At 40.5% G+C, this 17,119-nt stretch overlaps 2 protein-coding genes across 2 annotated transcripts in view; one reads left to right on the top strand and one right to left on the bottom strand.

Annotated features, from left to right (window-relative positions):
- The window catches only part of cdh23 (cadherin-related 23), a 189,346-nt gene extending 178,313 nt beyond the window's left edge, over window positions 1–11,033 (top strand). Inside the window, exons 48-69 of the mRNA XM_039621895.1 lie at window positions 45–161; window positions 248–472; window positions 1,105–1,274; window positions 1,695–1,832; window positions 2,347–2,466; window positions 2,831–3,008; window positions 3,200–3,411; window positions 3,839–4,033; window positions 4,117–4,230; window positions 4,318–4,447; window positions 4,724–4,987; window positions 5,069–5,230; window positions 5,798–6,054; window positions 6,131–6,228; window positions 6,372–6,492; window positions 6,588–6,667; window positions 6,791–6,831; window positions 6,973–7,033; window positions 8,042–8,171; window positions 8,324–8,443; window positions 8,753–8,863; window positions 9,253–11,033. Coding sequence (XP_039477829.1) covers window positions 45–161; window positions 248–472; window positions 1,105–1,274; window positions 1,695–1,832; window positions 2,347–2,466; window positions 2,831–3,008; window positions 3,200–3,411; window positions 3,839–4,033; window positions 4,117–4,230; window positions 4,318–4,447; window positions 4,724–4,987; window positions 5,069–5,230; window positions 5,798–6,054; window positions 6,131–6,228; window positions 6,372–6,492; window positions 6,588–6,667; window positions 6,791–6,831; window positions 6,973–7,033; window positions 8,042–8,171; window positions 8,324–8,443; window positions 8,753–8,863; window positions 9,253–9,594 — 3,386 coding nt within the window. The 3' untranslated portion in view covers window positions 9,595–11,033. The remainder of the gene's footprint in view (window positions 1–44; window positions 162–247; window positions 473–1,104; window positions 1,275–1,694; window positions 1,833–2,346; window positions 2,467–2,830; window positions 3,009–3,199; window positions 3,412–3,838; window positions 4,034–4,116; window positions 4,231–4,317; window positions 4,448–4,723; window positions 4,988–5,068; window positions 5,231–5,797; window positions 6,055–6,130; window positions 6,229–6,371; window positions 6,493–6,587; window positions 6,668–6,790; window positions 6,832–6,972; window positions 7,034–8,041; window positions 8,172–8,323; window positions 8,444–8,752; window positions 8,864–9,252) is intronic.
- A 300-nt stretch (window positions 11,034–11,333) lies between these two features.
- Window positions 11,334–16,273, bottom strand: eif3s6ip (eukaryotic translation initiation factor 3, subunit 6 interacting protein). Its single transcript, XM_031737616.2, has 15 exons — window positions 16,115–16,273; window positions 15,717–15,759; window positions 15,344–15,554; window positions 15,185–15,264; window positions 14,901–14,962; window positions 14,730–14,799; window positions 14,563–14,636; window positions 14,178–14,349; window positions 13,873–14,027; window positions 13,172–13,342; window positions 12,807–12,940; window positions 12,412–12,585; window positions 12,032–12,221; window positions 11,741–11,821; window positions 11,334–11,524 (listed from the first exon to the last, which is right to left on the bottom strand). Exons 1-15 carry the CDS (start codon window positions 16,136–16,138, stop codon window positions 11,453–11,455), a joined length of 1,713 nt encoding a protein of 570 aa, XP_031593476.1. The 5' UTR covers window positions 16,139–16,273; the 3' UTR covers window positions 11,334–11,452.
- Between the last annotated feature and the right edge of the window lie 846 nt (window positions 16,274–17,119).

Here is a 17,119-nt window from a genome sequence, read left to right as displayed (position 1 = left end):
CTGGCTATATCAGGTCTTTTGTGTGTCTTCATATGGACTTTCAGGTGCGGTATTTGTACGCAACCCTCTCAACAGAGAACTGGTAGCTACATTTGAGATCATTGTGTCTGTGCATGACAATGCCAGCGATGTTATTGACAGGTCAGGCAGTGTCCCCAATGGTAAGTGACTCTTTAACCTTCAGTTTATTATAAGTGATTTCCTAAGTAGTTTCCACTTATCTCTCATATCATGATCTCCTCTACAGCAAGATTAACCATCAACGTGTTGGATGTAAATGACAATGCTCCTCGTTTCCGGCCTTTTGGAGTGACTAACTTCACAGAGAAGATTTTAGAAGGAGCTCAGCCAGGCACAACGCTGTTGTCAGTGTCAGCTGTAGATCCAGACAAGGGTCCCAATGGCCAGATCATCTACCAACTGCTTCACCTGCCTCGAGGGGGATACGTTAGACTAGAGGACCCTTCAGTTGGTGGGCTGTCGTTGGCTGCATGCTGTCAACAAACGCAGCATGCACCAGTTTTAGATTTGCTTTCATTTAAGATGCTGTGTGCTGTTACTTAGAACATCAAATAAAACAGAATGCAATGATTTGCTAATCTTATTTTATTCACAGTATACAACAAAACACATGATTGAACTGAAATATTTTTAATATTTCATGAAAAATATTAGCTCATTTTGAATTTGACATGTTTCAAAAAACTTGGGATGGTGCCACGTTGTGAAACATTTTGCAACTAATGAAGTAAACTGAGAGTAAACTCAGAAGTAGAGAGGGCAGAGGCAAAAAAACTGCATCTGTAAAAGGATTTCAGAATAATATTCCTTAATGTAAAATTGCAAACACTTTCAATGTCTCATAATATTTCTCTTAAACTGGTACATTTTCTCAGTTTAAATAAGTTTTCTATGTTCATATGGGTTTATGAGATTTACAAATTACTATTTACTAGCTTTATTTTTTTATTTGACTTGTTTTTATTTTAATTGTGTTTCTATTATACTTTTCCATACTTGTTGTCATGCAGGTTTAAAATATAAACACAGGCTATAGTATATGAATGTTGACTGTGATTATCATTGTGATACCATTTTTTCTAGGTAAGATCGTAGCCAACCAGACGGTGGATTTTGAGCAGGTGCAATGGCTGAATTTTACAATTCGTGCTCAGGACCACGGCACTCCTCCCAGGATTGCTGAGCTGCCAGTTTATCTGCGTATTGTAGATGTCAACGACAACAACCCTGTCTTTGTACAACCATCATATCAGGTATTAAAGAGGATGTTAAGAAACACGAACACAATTGAAGCAAATTTGTGTAGGACTGTTGCTTAAAATGTTTCTATATTCTCTGTGATCACTGCGTAAACTTGATATTTGTGGAAATTTTAAGAGCCTACAGCAGGAGAAGCACAAGCCTCAGGATGCCAGTGTTATTAGTGCCATTAGTTACATCTATGTCTAAATTAAATTAAGTACCAGCGCACGTGAGCCCGAAAAGGACAAAACACAGCAAACCGAGAAATAACAAAGTCATTAAATTATGAATCAGAGCACACAAAATCCATGAAATTAATTCACCACCATAAACTGCCACCAGTGTATTAACTGTAAAAATGAGCTTGCTTTGCAATGTCATCAAGCATTGTACTGCATGAGTGTGTTTTTTTCTTTTTTTCTTGTTTGTAGGAGCCTGTGTTTGAGAATGTAGACTTAGGCACCACCATAGTTCGCGTCCGTGCTACAGATGCTGATTCTGGCCTCTTTGCAGTGATTGAGTACAGCCTGGTAGATGGAGAGGGCAAGTTTGGAATCAGACCATCTACTGTAAGTGAACTCAAACGCCAGCAAAATCTGATGTAGTGTAAATAAAATTGCTTTATTTTTGTTTCTGTAATCGGAGTTTTGTTTGAGCATTTCCTAGAGAATCCAAAATGACAAAGCTTTGCTCAAAGTGTAACAAAAACATCTCAGAGTAGTTACAGTAAATATAACATTCCACTGTGTGAGATTTTAGTGGAAAGGTTAAAGCGAAGCAATCCATAACCTTTCGAACAGCAGGTTCCACTGAAAATGTGGAATTTCTGTCCTCTGGGGAAAAAATAAACATTTATTGAGTAGTGAGGAGTGTTTTACTGTGTTATCTCTCCTGGCAGGACTGAGGAGCATACTACCAGGAAACACAAGTTTATGCAAAAGGATTTTAATGACCTAAAAATATCTACAGTACATATTTGACCGTATTTGACTTCTGTTCTGTCATAAACACAGAGTCAACTAAATGTTCTCCCAGTCAACACTTTTACTTCTTCCCCTCATCATTCTTTCTCTTCTGCGTTAGGGAGAGATCTACATCCTGTCCCCTCTAGACAGAGAGACCAAGGATCACTACACTTTAACAGCTGTCGCCCGAGACAATCCCGGCGGCAGTCCAAACAACAGACGAGAGAACTCTGTCCAGGTAGAAGTCGTAGTCCGTGATGGCAAAAACCTTTGGTTTACACATAAACAATATTGTAAATATCTTTAGTATTTGGGTGATTCATTGAACCCTTATGCAAATGAGAAATAGGCCAATTTTACAAGTTGTGTTGTCAAAGTCAAAAAATAGCAAATCATGCAAACACTTAATCAAATACTTAATAAGGGTGTCAACCAGGGGGAATCTATGAATTTGAAGCCAATGCTTATCTTATAATATATATATATAATATTTATAATTTGAACTATTGCTTGAGCTGTGTGATGAGCTAAAGTCTGCAGATCTTAAAGCCCAAGCTAATACTATCCCTAATATCCTTTTGCATTATAATGTGTCAAATCAGGTCCTGGTGACTGTTCTCGATATCAACGATTATCGGCCGCGCTTCTCAGAGCGAGTGTACAACACCAGTGTGTTTGAGAATGAACCCAGTGGTACTTCTGTGATAACAATAAAAGCTACTGACCTGGATGAAGGCGAGAATGCCGCAGTACTGTACAACATGCTGGGACCCCATTCAGGTATGAAGATGCAGTAAAATCCTCAATAGGGTCACATGACTAAATCTTTTCAATGAACTATGCTTTGAATTAAAACCTTAGGTACAGCTTGAATTCTTCCAATAAATATCCACATTTTACTTTTTAATCACTTATATAATTGGTGGAAAGAGAATAGTATTACAACTTTGTCTTCTCTTGGGCTTTTTTAGATGCATTCTCCCTGGATCCAAACACAGGACTGGTGCGATCTCGACGTCTGCTTCAGTCGTCGGAACGTTTCAACCTGACTGTGGTGGCTACAGACCAGGGGCGTCCCCCCCTTTGGGGCACAGCGGTCCTGATCATCACAGTCATAGACGTCAATGACAACAGACCTGTGTTTGTTAGGCCAGCCAATGGAACCATCATCCATATCTTAGAGGTACTATCTGCATTCACAGCCTTCTTTAAGTCATCATTATCAGCATGTGCAAGAATGTATATGTCCTTATTTCTTTACTCTAGTACTACTATGATGCTCAAAAGAAATGAGTCACTGGTTTTACTGTGAAGAGTTGAACTTATACTTTTACTTCACTGCTAATAAAATGTATTTCATGTGGCTTAGTCATATTTGTCTGACACTCCATCAGTATCATAAGTGGCTATTATAAAAGAACCCTTATTGTGGTTTGTGGTCTTTCAAGAGTTGTTTATCTTCCAACTGAGAGACATGGAGATTGCTAATCATAGCATATCACAATATAGAAACCTCTCAAAAACCACAAATTTCTTGCATTTGAGTAATACAGGTAGATTGGTTAGTTCACGTCACACAAACACTCACTGCCCTTCTTTGGTCTGTACAGGAACAACGTCCAGAACTGGTGGTGTATGAAGTGCATGCTACAGATGCTGATGAAGGGCTCAATGGAGAAGTGCGCTATGCCTTCCTGCAGACGGGAGCGGGTAACAGAGACTGGGAAAACTTTCGCATTGATGCCGTGACTGGAGTCATTACTACTACTGCAAAGCTGGACCGAGAGAAGCAGGCCTTGCTTAGCGTGAGTCACCAGAGTTTGTTTGTGTTTCCAGTCGCTGTAATTGTAGGTATGTGACGCTAACCCTGTGCAAACTGTTCTCTTAGCTTATTATTGTGGCCCGTGACATGGGCCAGCCAGTGCCTTATGAGACCACACAGCCTCTGCAGGTGGCGCTGTCGGACATCGACGACAATGAGCCTGTCTTCCTCAAACCGCCTGTGAGCACACATCTAGGAATACATCATAAATGTAACATCTGTACGTAAGAGATCGTGTAAATGTGTTTTTATGTAATATTTTCCCAGCGTGGTGGGTTGCCTTACCAGAAGCTTACAGTGCCTGAGCACTCCCCTCCAGGAACCATTGTGGGGAACATAACCAGAGCTGTGGACGCCGATGAGGGCTCCAATGCAATCGTCTACTACTTTATTGCAGGTCACTTGGTGCTCTACACACAGTAGCATGTTCTTGCTGTTAATTGTGATTTTTTTTCTCAGTCAGTTCAATAACTGATTTAGCTAAAGTCTTGGATTTAGGAAGATTATAAAACAAGTTTCTCCTAATTTATTGTATCTCTATTGTGTGGCCATCTGAAAGTCCTTGAACTTCAAAAGCTTGAGAATAATGAAAACATTTGTATGGATCTAGCTGTCTTTGTTCCCTCTTTGAAGCGTCAGTGTTTAATGTGGCCAAATGTGTCTCTTCCTGAAGGAGGAAACAGCGATGGAAACTTTGGCTTGAGTCTAGATGGAGAGTTAAAAGTGCTGAAAGATCTGGACCGAGAGGAGATCCCAGTCTACTCCATCATAATCAAGGCTTCCAGCAACAAGAGCTGGACTCCTCCCAGGGGTCAGAGGTCATTACGGGCGAAAGCTCTGGATCCGGCTCAAGACCCCAGTCTGCTGGAAGTCCGGATTGAACTGGAAGACATCAATGACCAGACACCACGCTTCATAAAGACAGAGTACACTGCAGGTAACCTGCTTTCCTGCATTAATCTCTATGATGGACTATGTGATGCCGACATTTACTTTATACATTTCTTTCTTGTTTTAGGAGTTGCAGCAAACGCCAAAGTGGGCTCAGAGCTTATCAAGTTGGTGGCTATAGATAATGATATAGGCAACAACAGCGTGGTCCAGTACCACATTGTTACGAGCCGCTACTTCGAATCACAGAACAACAGCAGGGAGGATATGGGCACTAAGTTCATGATTGGTGCGTTTCTATAATGCATTGCTGTAATGCAAATCCTCTGAAGGGGGAACCGAAATGCATTGTATTTTAATCTTGGGTACATTTTGACCTGTGAGAAAAAAGAAATTTAAGAAACTTGCACAACAAGTATTTGGAATTCTAGAGGGCAAAAACACTGTGTAGCAATGGATAGAGATTTAAAGACAATTCAGATGTCAAATATCTCATAATAAAAACTTGATGAAAAACTGGTCATATATTGTTTTAAAAGATAAGGCGGACTCTGTCACAAATGAGTAAGTTCAGACTTTGAATTCGTTTGCAAACAAATCATAGGAATTGATATGGCTTTATTAAAACTGAGGTAACAAATAGTAACAAATAGTAACAGTTTCCTCACACATGAACATTTTGCTTCCCGTAACCATTTTCTCACGCAGAGAAAGTTACTTAAACCACCGCCTATTGTCAGATCTTTTCTGCATGGTTTCAGTTTTACTGGGGTACACACAGTGACAAAAGTCTTTTTTGCTCCTGAGTGAAGCAAATTTCTTACACAGAAACAATGCTGTCCCTTGATTTCCCCAGGTTTGACAGATGGCATCATCCGCACTGACGAGCTCATCATAGCCTTTAATCCCGGCTACTTTCAGCTTGAGATTTTGGCATGTGATTTCGCTGGACACAGCACAACAACTAATGTGAATATCTATATTCTCCGGGACGACCAGAGGGTCAAGATAGTCTTCAAACTGATGCCTAATATTGTTCGTGCAAACCAGGAAGATTTCATCAACCTGCTCTCCAACATCACCGGTGCTATCGTCAATTTAGACGAAATACAGGTTAGGCTTTCTTAGAGAAATGCTTTGATTTGTTTGCAGTGTGTAGATATCTGACATCTTTGACCCTTTTTTTCAGCGTCATGTGGACAAGAAGGGCACCGTGAACAATGAACAGACTGATATGTTCATCCATGTTGTCAACAATCAGGCCAACACCATCCTAGACGTTGAAAGGTCGTGTATGCACTAGCGCTCCAAAGCAGTGTGGTTGCACTTTGATTCACATACACTAGGCATAATACGGCCAGTGCAATAAGGCCTCTTTTATATAAGCACTACACATTCGGAACTGATTTCCTGTTTTTAATACTTTGCAGGGTTATTCAGATGATCGATGAAAACAAAGAGCAGCTGAGAAACCTGTTCAGAAAATACAATGTTGTGGACGTTCAGCCAGCTGTTGGGGACAAACTGCCAGACGACATCTCTACTCTGCAGGTGTGCAAAGCTGCCAACTCTGGAAGTCTCCAGCAGGCTGCAGATGTTATTTGGTTTTGGTGTTTTTAATGTGTCTTTCTTTTTCTCCTTCACAGCTGGTCATCATTATCTTGGCTGTGCTGCTGTGCTTTGCGGGGATTTTGTTTGTCACAATGAATTGGCATTATCGCAGAGTGTAAGAATTTTGTATTAAGGCAGATTTGTTTACATTGTTTGAAACTCGCTCAGTCATGCTACCAGTCTGAGCTACTGATCAACATGTTTATGATCTCATAATGTGTCTTTTTGTTTGATGCAGACATGAGAGGAAGCTGAAAGCAATTGTTGCAGGATCAACAGGTGAGAAGCAGCTTGATTGGTGGGACGGTCCCTTTATCTGTTGATCAGGAAATGACTTTGCTATCTGCTGATGTACAGTACAAAATATCAGTTAACTCAAAGCTGTTTTTCCATTACATCGAACTTTCCTCTACCTCACAGGAAACCAGGGTCTAATGGATATCCTGGACATGCCCAACACTAACAAGTACTCCTTTGAGGGGTAAGATAATAGCTGTATTTTTACACTTTATTGGCTAACATTATTTACAAGAAGTTCTCACTTACAACAAAGTTCTCACTTGATGTTTGTTTTTTCACAAGTTCTGTTTTTTCAAAGTTCTCACTTGCTTTTTGTTGTTTGACAAGTTCTGTTTTTTCAGGCATGTCTCTCCTTGACTTAGAAAACAATAAACAAATAAATCCTTAATAAGTATATTTATTAATAATATAACAGGGGAGGTTAACAGACACTGCAACAAAGGACAGAAGAAGAGCAGGGCACAGGAGGGAGACAAGACACTTGACAATAATGAAAGACAGTGATACAGGAGGGGAAGTAAAACTAAACACTAGATTTATCAAAATAAAACAGGAAGTAAGCGCCATAACTAAATGGCGACACGTTTTATCTTAACCTACAAGATGGAACAAATTAAACTGCAAGGACTAAATTATAACAAGAATTAAATGCTCAAGAAAATATAAGGACCAGTAAACAAAACTGTGAACGACAAACAACCTAAAAAGTTGAAAGTTAAAAATCATCGTCCTGCAACCCCAAGAAATATTATTGGAATTTAATTCCCCATAAAACCGTAAAGTGTTGTTTTAACATGTGACAGCAACACTAACATGTTAATTAGTAAGTGTTAAAGGTTATCTCTGCATACCTCCGGGCTAGCTGTTTCCAGTGTCATTATATCAAACTAAGTTAACTGCGCATTAGCGCTAGCTTTATAATTAGCTTACAGACAAAAGAGTTGTAAAAATCATAGTTAACTGCATTGAGATAACTATTTGAGCTGTTTTCACCATAATTAGGTGTCTTCAGTATGTCTATAGACCAACAAATTATGAGAAAAGAGACACATAATCCAATCATTTCTTTCCTTTCTCCATAGATCAGGAGGTTCATTTAAATCAACCATTTTCTTGAAGCTTATTTTGATGCCTTCAAAGGCAAGGTCCTTTGTGTAACCTCTCACTGATGGGTGTAATGCTTCTGCAGGGCCAATCCAGTGTGGCTGGACCCATTCTGTCGCAACCTGGAGCTGGCTGCTCAGGCTGACCATGAGGATGACCTGCCTGAGAACCTGAGTGAGATAACTGACCTGTGGAACAGCCCCGCACGCACTCACGTCAGTACCAACATCCATTTGTATTTCTCACAACACCCCAAGTACATTAATAGAAACAATTTTGCTATGTGTTTTAATACTCAGAGATGTAGAATATAGCCAATGGGAGTTTGTATCGTTTACCATGACATACTCTACCATTATGTTTTCAGGGCACATTTGGTCGAGAGCCTCAAGCGAAACCTGAGGATGATCGTTACTTGAGGGCAGCAATTCAGGAGTACGACAACATTGCTAAACTGGGCCATATCATGAGGGAGGGCCCTATCAAGGTGAGACCAGGAGACCTAGTAATGCACTCACACGTGCACATAGTTTCTTTTTTATTTTTGCTCCATCCATCTAATAATTGTCGGGACAGCTTCTTGTCCCAGAACTCAAGCCTTCCCCTATTTTTAAGAAGTGGAAGAGGTCCTGAGTATGAAATATAGAGGCAGACCCTGAGGACTCTATTATAGGCTTTTAACATGCCTTCCGGGATAGGCCTTCCTGCTCTGGATTCGTATTTATCTCTCCTGTGACGGTGTGCAAAGGTGGATGGTGTTACATACTATGTTTGATCATGACTGCCATCCTGTCAGGGTTCCCTGCTCAAGGTGGTCCTGGACGACTACCTGAGACTGAAAAAGCTCTTTGCAGCACGGCTTGTCACAGCATCCACAACCGAAGGAGACATCTCATCTGTCACTGAGGTGGGCTACAAAAAACGGACGATCTATCTGCACCCGCTGAAGGTGTTCCTCTCTGCTGGAGAATGATCTTCTATTTCTCTCAGTTCCCTTTCTGACATCTTATCTGCTTACTCTGACGTGATTCCTTCTTGCTGGTTCTCCTTTCTCGTGTACTGTGAGCCAGACTTTAGGTCAAACCGAGTTTGTGCTTAAAATTTGCTGATCATTTGTTTCAAGTGTTTTTTGTTCCAGTGACCTACTAATTTCGCTTCTGTTTCATTCCACTGATTTACTCCTTTCCAGCACCTTGTCAAAGCTATTTCTTTATCAACCTAATGCATTTTAATCCCAGTATTACTAGCTAGCAGCTTCATTCACTCTCCCTCTCGTCTCCTGTCCTCCTTTAACAGCTGATCCAGAGCGATTTGGATGACGAGGACGATGAACATCTGGGTATGGGTGGAGGTCGGGGCACTCTCCGTTTCAAGCACAAGCTTCCTGTGGAGTTGAAAGGGTCTGAGGGTGTGCACGTGGTCCACGGCAGCACAGGCACGCTCCTCACGTCTGACCTCAACAGCCTGCCTGAGGACGACCAGCGGGCCCTGGCACGTTCTCTGGAGGCACTCAATTCTGATGGGGTGCTGTACTCTGAGCGCAACGCCCGTACAGAGTCTGCAAAGTCCACCCCGATGCACCGCCACAAGGATGGGGACACCCTGTCCGAGAGTCCGCTGGAGATCACAGAGTTATGACTAGCCGAGGCCTCGCTGGTCTGAGAGCAAACCACGACTCGTGTGTGTGTGTGTGTGTCCTTGTGCCTCCACACCGCCACCCTGATAAGTTTGGGAAGGACTGGAGGAGGAGTGTGTGTAGTCTAGGGAACATCACCATCGAACGTCAGTCCATCATTGAGACATCCTGATAAGGGACAAACGCAGCACTGGGTCAGCTTCGGTGGATCTTACATTGGAAATGTTGGATTTTGTCAAGAGATGGTTTATTTAAAAAAAAAACATAATAATAAAGGAAAGTGACAAGCTCAACAATTTCCTTCAGTGAGACAGAAAAAAAAACTGGTGACATCAACTTTTATTTGAAGAGCTGAGTAGAAAAGAGTAGTCCCTCCCTGTGGGAGAAGCTTGTTGAACCACGACCTTAAAATCGTCAGAAGGTGCCTCATTCTCACTAAACTTTTTGAAGTCATGCCTGGACTGCAGACACTCACACAAACGCGCACACACACTCAAAATAAATAAATAGAATAAAAATGATGCTACACACACTCAGACCAGCGGATGGCCGTCAATGGGAGACTGAGAAAATAACAATTCCTTATCACGCTGATATTTTTCCTTATTGAAAGATGCCTATGTCTGTGTTGAATGAGATATTAGATATTGTTGTTGGGACTTTATTGATGAACACTTCATGGATACAGGGGAACCGCTGTATTTTCCCAGTGATGCTCACGGAGTGGCGTTTTCGCCTCACACAAAGGGATGAGGAGGCCTGAGCTCTTTTTGATCGTTGCAAAAAGGTCTGAAGAGCAGCAGAGAACATTCAGACTCTAGTCCAGCTCACTTTTTAGAGCATACCTGCGTCAGTCACAGGTAAAGCAAGAATCTTCATAAGAAGAGGAAGACTTCTTAAATGATGAACATGGTGGATGAAAGATGACTGTTATCTGGTACTGGGGTTACAGGGGAAAAAGGGCAGTTAGAGAAAGCCTTGATAAAGACTTACAGATGGGGGAAACTATGAATTATCCCATTTTATAGACATAAAGAAGGCATTGTGCCCACTGAGACTTTACACTGCCACCTGAGGGAGTAAAAGTCATGCTCCAATGAGCAATGTTTGCTTTATTTTTTATTTTCTAGAATATGTGATGGAATTAAAAGATATTTTTGAAGAAAAAAATATGCTGGCTTACCAAAATCGGTAGGGAACAACTTTGGATGTTTGGAGTATGTGTATTTTGTGCTATGGTGACATGTCGTTCTGTTTTCCTTTGCAGGACAACTAATGCTGTTTCTGATGAGTGGTGTGTTTAAAAAAATAATAATTTTTTATATTCCCATTTTGTAAGTTTTTATTTCTTTGTCATTTTTGTCACCAGCCCTGAGATCTGTGTTGGGAAATGTTGTGGGATGGTCTGTGGTAATAAAAAGACTTATGCAATGGCCTCTGACCTCAATAGATGTTGCCATAAGTCTGGTGTCTGATGCAGCAGAACGAGCTCGAGCAGGAACAAAAACCTGGGAATCTGAAAATAAACATTAATAAACCTAAATATTTGTCCCCCAGTTACCTCACAGTTGGCGTCTGTTCTACCCACGAACAAAAGCTTAAGTGGGAACATAATACTAATAATATTGAATTCTGGAAGGTCTTTGAACTACAAAAAAAGACTTAGCAACTGTGGTGAGGTGGTAAATACTGCCTCCTAGTGGAACACACCTGGTATTAGGGAGCAAAAACATACAAGTAATTAATTTGCACTCCAATCCATCCTTTTATTGTTATTAGATTACATAGAAAATCTTTCATTAATAATAGCTGTCAAAAAACTGGAAGGAGGCATTAGAAGACTTGATGTGCCGTCTTGTCTCATCGGCTTGTAGCGGTTCCTGATGTCACAGTGGTAGCAGTGGTTGACATCTTCTTCAGAGTCCTGTTCAACTGTAGGGACACAAGAAGTGACCATTAGTCCTGTATTCAAAATCTTTTCAGTGCAGGCAAACCAAAGGAGCAGGTGATGTTTTTAATTTTAATATTAGAGACAACTGTTTAATTTCCAAACTTTTAATATTCCAATTAGATTGTTACACCTTGTAATAGTTAGCAACTGAAACATATTACATATTTTCCCATTCAGAGACATGAATGATCGCTTACCTCCTCAAACTTGTGGATCTGTCTGATGAAAAAGTCTCCATACCGACGAGCGACTTTGGTGTCGGCAATGTGGATCATGTCCTGTGGGAAAAATGCCATCAAATATAAAGTACAACAAGCCACATCCACGTATCTAACCTCTGTAAAACTTAATGTATTTAAATCTTATGCTTAATTTTACCCGAACTAAACACCAGAGGCATTCCTCGGAGCCATCCAGCCCTGTGACATGCTATTTAAACAGCAGCACAGAAACATCAAAACGAGCACTTTCATTTAAAAGATATTCACCTTGTCAATGTAAAAGTCGACCTCAGAGGCAGACTGGAACTCTCCGTCCAGCGCTGAGATGCCGCTGGTCCACACCAGATTCTTCATCTTGTGTTTGAAGACGAGCAGCTGAATGCGGAACTCCTGCTCTGTCATGTCCAGAAAGCCGGCCAGCTTGGCTACTGGCATGGTTGTGTACAGCTTCAAGAAGCTACAATGACATATTGTGACTTAGATGACATGTATAAGCACTCAGACACAATCTAATAGTTCATGTAAAGGATTTAAATATGTAAAGTGTGGCAAAACGTTTGGAGGAGATTCAGGACATTTTTGTACATAACTCCAGCTTTTACAGGTAAAACTACAACCTCCACATACTCACAAGTTGGTGGACTCACCTTCGAATGGTGGAGAGCTGGGCCTGCTGCTGCACCTCCTCAGCAAAGACCTTCAACTGCTGTTGAAAAGGTTCTTTGTGGTAGTTCGGATGGACGTTGTCATAGTTTGGCACTACAGGTGACAAGAACTTGGGACAGGCAAAGCTGAACAGCTCCTCGAACACCTGCAGATCTCTGACATGGTAAAAGTAAGATTTGTGTCAAAAGAAATGTTTGAGGCTACGAGCACAAATGCTGATGAAGTCATACATTACTGATTCCATATCCCATAAGCAAAGCTCCACAATTTATATAACATTCTACATAATACAAAATCGTAACAGTAAAACAGAAAAGGACTGACGCACAACTTAAACAAATATGTTGTAAAGCAAGGCAGTGAGTGTAGGTCTTACCCCTTTTGCATGCGGAGCATCTTATCTCCGTACTTCTCCCTCAGCTGGGTGTGGATGCTCTCGTCGATGCGCATCGGGTACATGGTCAGAGCGATAGCCAGCAGGCCGTGCATCTGCTCATTTTGTTTGTTAATCTGAAGAAAACATACAGGTATTATGACACCTGTTCCGAACATAATACTGTTTGATCATCCAACACAATGAGAGTGCCTGCTTATTATTCATGTGTCAAAGCGTTTTAAAGCAAATCAACGCATCCCAAATGTTACTGTCTGAAGTTCTCTCACCATGTTCTGTACAGACATAAGTAAAAGAACCTAGAGCTAAAGATAAGACAATGTCTAAAAACCACTGCTGTTACTGACCATCTCATATTTATATGTTGACCTCTGGAACATGTTTCTTGTTCTCTGGATATAGAGCAGGATGTTAGCAAAGACTCGAATGGCATCCTGGTAGCGCCTCATCATAAGGTAGGCAAAACCCACATAGTAATATGTGGTGATTTGGCACTCTGGAACACGCGAGTACATACTCTGAAAGACAGGGAAAAGAAAATATGCAGAAATATGAATTACAGAGCAAATTTTTTAATGTTTAATTTCAACATATCAACCAAACTTTTTTATTTGTTGCTACAAAGGTTGATTTAACAAAAACTTTGAGATGAAATGAACTATTTGACTCTGTGCTACTGAAGAACTGAGAACTTTGAATTATGTATTTACTTTACAATGTTAGTATCATAATTGTTATTCATTGTTAATGTGTCAGGTAAATTAATGAGTTCCTTCTTTTTTACTGCAACTTCACTTTGCCCACATTAAATTTCATGAGCATAAAGACCGATAAAGCAGAAAGAGTGAAATTATCATGAGAATCCTCGGAGAATATCGTTTGTTTGATTTAAATTAAAAACGTCAGTATCTGTCAGCATTGTATCAAACCTTCTAGGACAAGAGGAAACAACAACATATTTCCATATAGACACCCAATCCTAGCGCTCATCATCACCATTGGAGCAGACCAGACCTCTCTCTACATGAGGTCTTAAATAAGGTCGTACCTTCTTATTGAGCTCAATGTTCTCCAGGACTTTGATGGCCTGGTAATAGTCACCAAGCAGAGAGTGAAGCCTCAAAAGCCCGACCAAGCTGAAGTAACCCAACATCTTGTACAGGGAGTGACGTCCATATTCTCCAGCCACGCTTTCTGGGTCTCCTGCATTACAAGAACACATAACATGTTCACGACCTATACAATCCTGGATTTTAAAGCCTTAAATTGACATAATTCAAGATTTTAAAATAATTAGGTTTCTATAAACACTCCATCTTTTCTATAAATATCATAAAAAACACTCTTCTTTACCTCCACTCGTGTAGACCTCAAGCTGACGGTTGATGTTGCTCTTGTCCACCAGGGAGTGGAGAACATTGAGGACACTGTGGACGTTCCAGATCTTCGGATTGCTCCTCAGGAATTCAATTTCCTCTTCAGACTTTTTGGCTGTCTTACAGCGGTACTGACTGAATGACTGAAACTGAAGGTGGAACAGATGTCTGTTAGTGGATTTTAAATATGCTTTCTAGCCACGTGGACTAGTGATCATTAAAGACCACCAATATCTTCATTAATATGTCACCTATCTGGTGCTTAAAGCAATGATAACATTAACAACAACAGCTATCAGCCCTTTTCTTTATTTTGATCTTATTGATTGTTGAGCATGCACTCTAAAAACACTGTAATGTACCTGGTAGATAAACTCATCAATGATGTCCCAGAGCCACTGGTTTGGCAGCTCCAAGGGGGCCGGCCCATCAGCATCTGTTTAGAGTCAACAATGATCTCATTAAGCTGCTGTTCTTGCACTAACAACAACGGGTAAGAGAAAATGTATGGACAATTTGTCCTACTTACTGAGAATGTAGTTGAAGAGGTTGCAGTAATTGTAGTAGGACTCAAATCTCTGGTCCAAAGTTGGTCCACCCTGATTATACAGAAAATATTTTTTTCAACCAAATTCTAGAAAGTTTTTTGGACACTGATAAAAAAGACCCAGACAACTGCTCATATTTAGCAGCTACTCACGCTGACTTTAGCGTAGATGTGTCTGTAATAGAGTTCCTTGTAGAGAATGAGAAACACGGCATCTGCAAAACACAAGACACAAAAACAACATGAAACATCTCCACTGAACCACACAAAGGAGGCCTAAAACTTTTATAAAATCTTAAATATATAAAATAAATAATGATAATAATCTTAAGCGGTGCAAGTTTATCTTCTTTTTTTTTTTTAAATCACACTCAAACAATAAAGAATAAAAATGATACAAAGTCAAAAGTAGAACAAGTAATGGATAACGCTCTCACCATTGCCAACAAGTGATGCGATGGCCTCAGCCTCTGGCCAGGGAGAGGTCTTGAAGAAACGGTCAGTCAACTTGTTCCAGCTGAATGGGCAAGAGCATGAAAAGGTCAGCATATTAATCTCACACGGTGTGAGACTTATGTGCACAGAGTTAAGTTTACCTGTTTTCATAGACGTCCTGGATCTCGTAGATCTTCTGCTCAATGCTCTCACTAGACACCCGGTTGGACTGCAGCTCATAAACCTTCTGGTCAATCAAGTCAGAGATGGTTTTGTGGAAATACTGCAGAAAGTTCTTGATCACCTCTGGGATGACATGGTAGGTCTGCTGCTCATACTGCCTCTCGTAGGCAAGGTCTGCTTTAGGGTCACCTACAAGGAAAATTAAAAGAATATCCTTTAATCTGCTCTAAAAGTTACTTATGTTGTGTATGTTTGTGTCTGTGTGTTATATACTGACTGACTAAACAAGAGGATTGTATCTGTAAATATTGATAGTATGAGTATAAAAGGGATGGTTATTTGTATACTTACCAGTGTGCAGATCGTAGTCGTTTGTGTAGGAGTAAGGATCGTACTGTAAGGAAACAAAGCAATCGGGCATTTGTTACTGATACAGCATCTGATATTGATACATCTGCCCAGCGAGAAGCGACCAACTGATCGATTATATAGCGATATTTTATAATAATAAAAATGCACTAAAAAGAGTTACAGACAATTAGCTAGTTGTCCAGGTTGCATTTTCTTAAAGCAGGGGTTAAGAGTAAATTTATATCACACTAACTCATTGAAGCCACTGTTATACTATGCCGGTGGAGTCGAGCTAGCTACACAGCTACCTAGCTAACAGTGTGTTACCTAGCTAACAGTGTGCCATTGTTATTGTAGTCAAAACGTTAAAATGTCTGAAGGAGTAAATGTGTACTTACATCCTCTTCGTCGTGGTATGACATTGTATTAGCTATTAGTCCAAGCTAGTTTAGATGCTGGAGTGAAAAAGGAGAATGTGTGCTCAATTAGCTACCGCCGCTAAACCACGCAGCTGGCGGTGGAGAGACGAGAAGAAGCGGAAGGAAGTAGCTGTGACGTAGGAGTGACACGCATTGTTATCGGAGCACTGTGGGAAATTGAGTTTGTTGTTCACCAAGAGAAACACTCGATTCTCAAACTTTCGCATGTCTCCTCTCTAAAAGCCATTTCAAACAAAAAAGTTGTAGAGGGTGGTGAATTTAAAAACGAATAGCCATTTCTTTCCACGTTTTTTCTTCTTAAGTTTCTCGTAGGGAATGAAACCTATGTAACTGAGAACAAGAGCAAACTAGGGCTCTGATTAGGGTTTCATAAATGTATTTTATGAACCTCATTGTTTTGCTAGTGTCTGTTCGTGACACGGCATCTGTGTATTTGTTTACAGCTGTGCTTTTTACTCACCATAATGTATTGTAAAGATGTCTAATGATACTAATTAGGCTACACCAGTTTTGACCAAACATATATTCGGGAAACAAACGGACTCTTGGCGAGAAATGCCTTTCTACTGAAGGGGTTCTTGTGCAGGTACTGAAAAACAAACAACCAAGAGGAACAGATATAATTTGATGTAGGCCCTATGTTCTTATTTGTCAAGTTTCTTTGATTCCTGCACAAAAAAATGTATGTTGAAAACTCAGCCTAATTTTTCCCGTGGAGAATAAAATAAACTTGTGGAGAATACATTACGCAGAGTTCTGGCAAACGCAAAAGTCCGAACTGATATGTAGAATTTCGAAATCCCCGACAGCTATTTGACCATATGGAGTGTATTGAGCAGGCTGTGAAGACTATCATCTACCGTTAGGTGGCGTTATAGTCGTAGTGGGACGCTCTGAAACGTTGCACTACTGGCCGTGGACTCGGCGAATGGAGAGTTATTGCGAAGAAACTGCAAACTGGTT

Source organism: Oreochromis aureus, linkage group 13 (genome assembly GCF_013358895.1).
Source record: "Oreochromis aureus strain Israel breed Guangdong linkage group 13, ZZ_aureus, whole genome shotgun sequence".
Taxonomy (NCBI): Eukaryota; Metazoa; Chordata; class Actinopteri; order Cichliformes; family Cichlidae; genus Oreochromis; species Oreochromis aureus.
Note: the sequence above shows the minus strand (reverse complement) of the source record. Positions and strands in the feature narration are given on the sequence as shown.

What these genes read in the sequence shown, in the direction of transcription:
- eif3s6ip (XM_031737616.2), bottom strand. Translation starts at nt 16,138, where the DNA reads ATGTCATACCACGACGAAGAGGAT. An exon ending in CGCATCACTTGTTGGCAATG is followed by an intron (nt 14,963 to 15,184) that starts GTGAGAGCGTTA and finishes TGTGTTTTGCAG; the next exon opens with ATGCCGTGTTTCTCATTCTC. An exon ending in TGAGGTCTACACGAGTGGAG is followed by an intron (nt 14,028 to 14,177) that starts GTAAAGAAGAGT and finishes CTTGTAATGCAG; the next exon opens with GAGACCCAGAAAGCGTGGCT.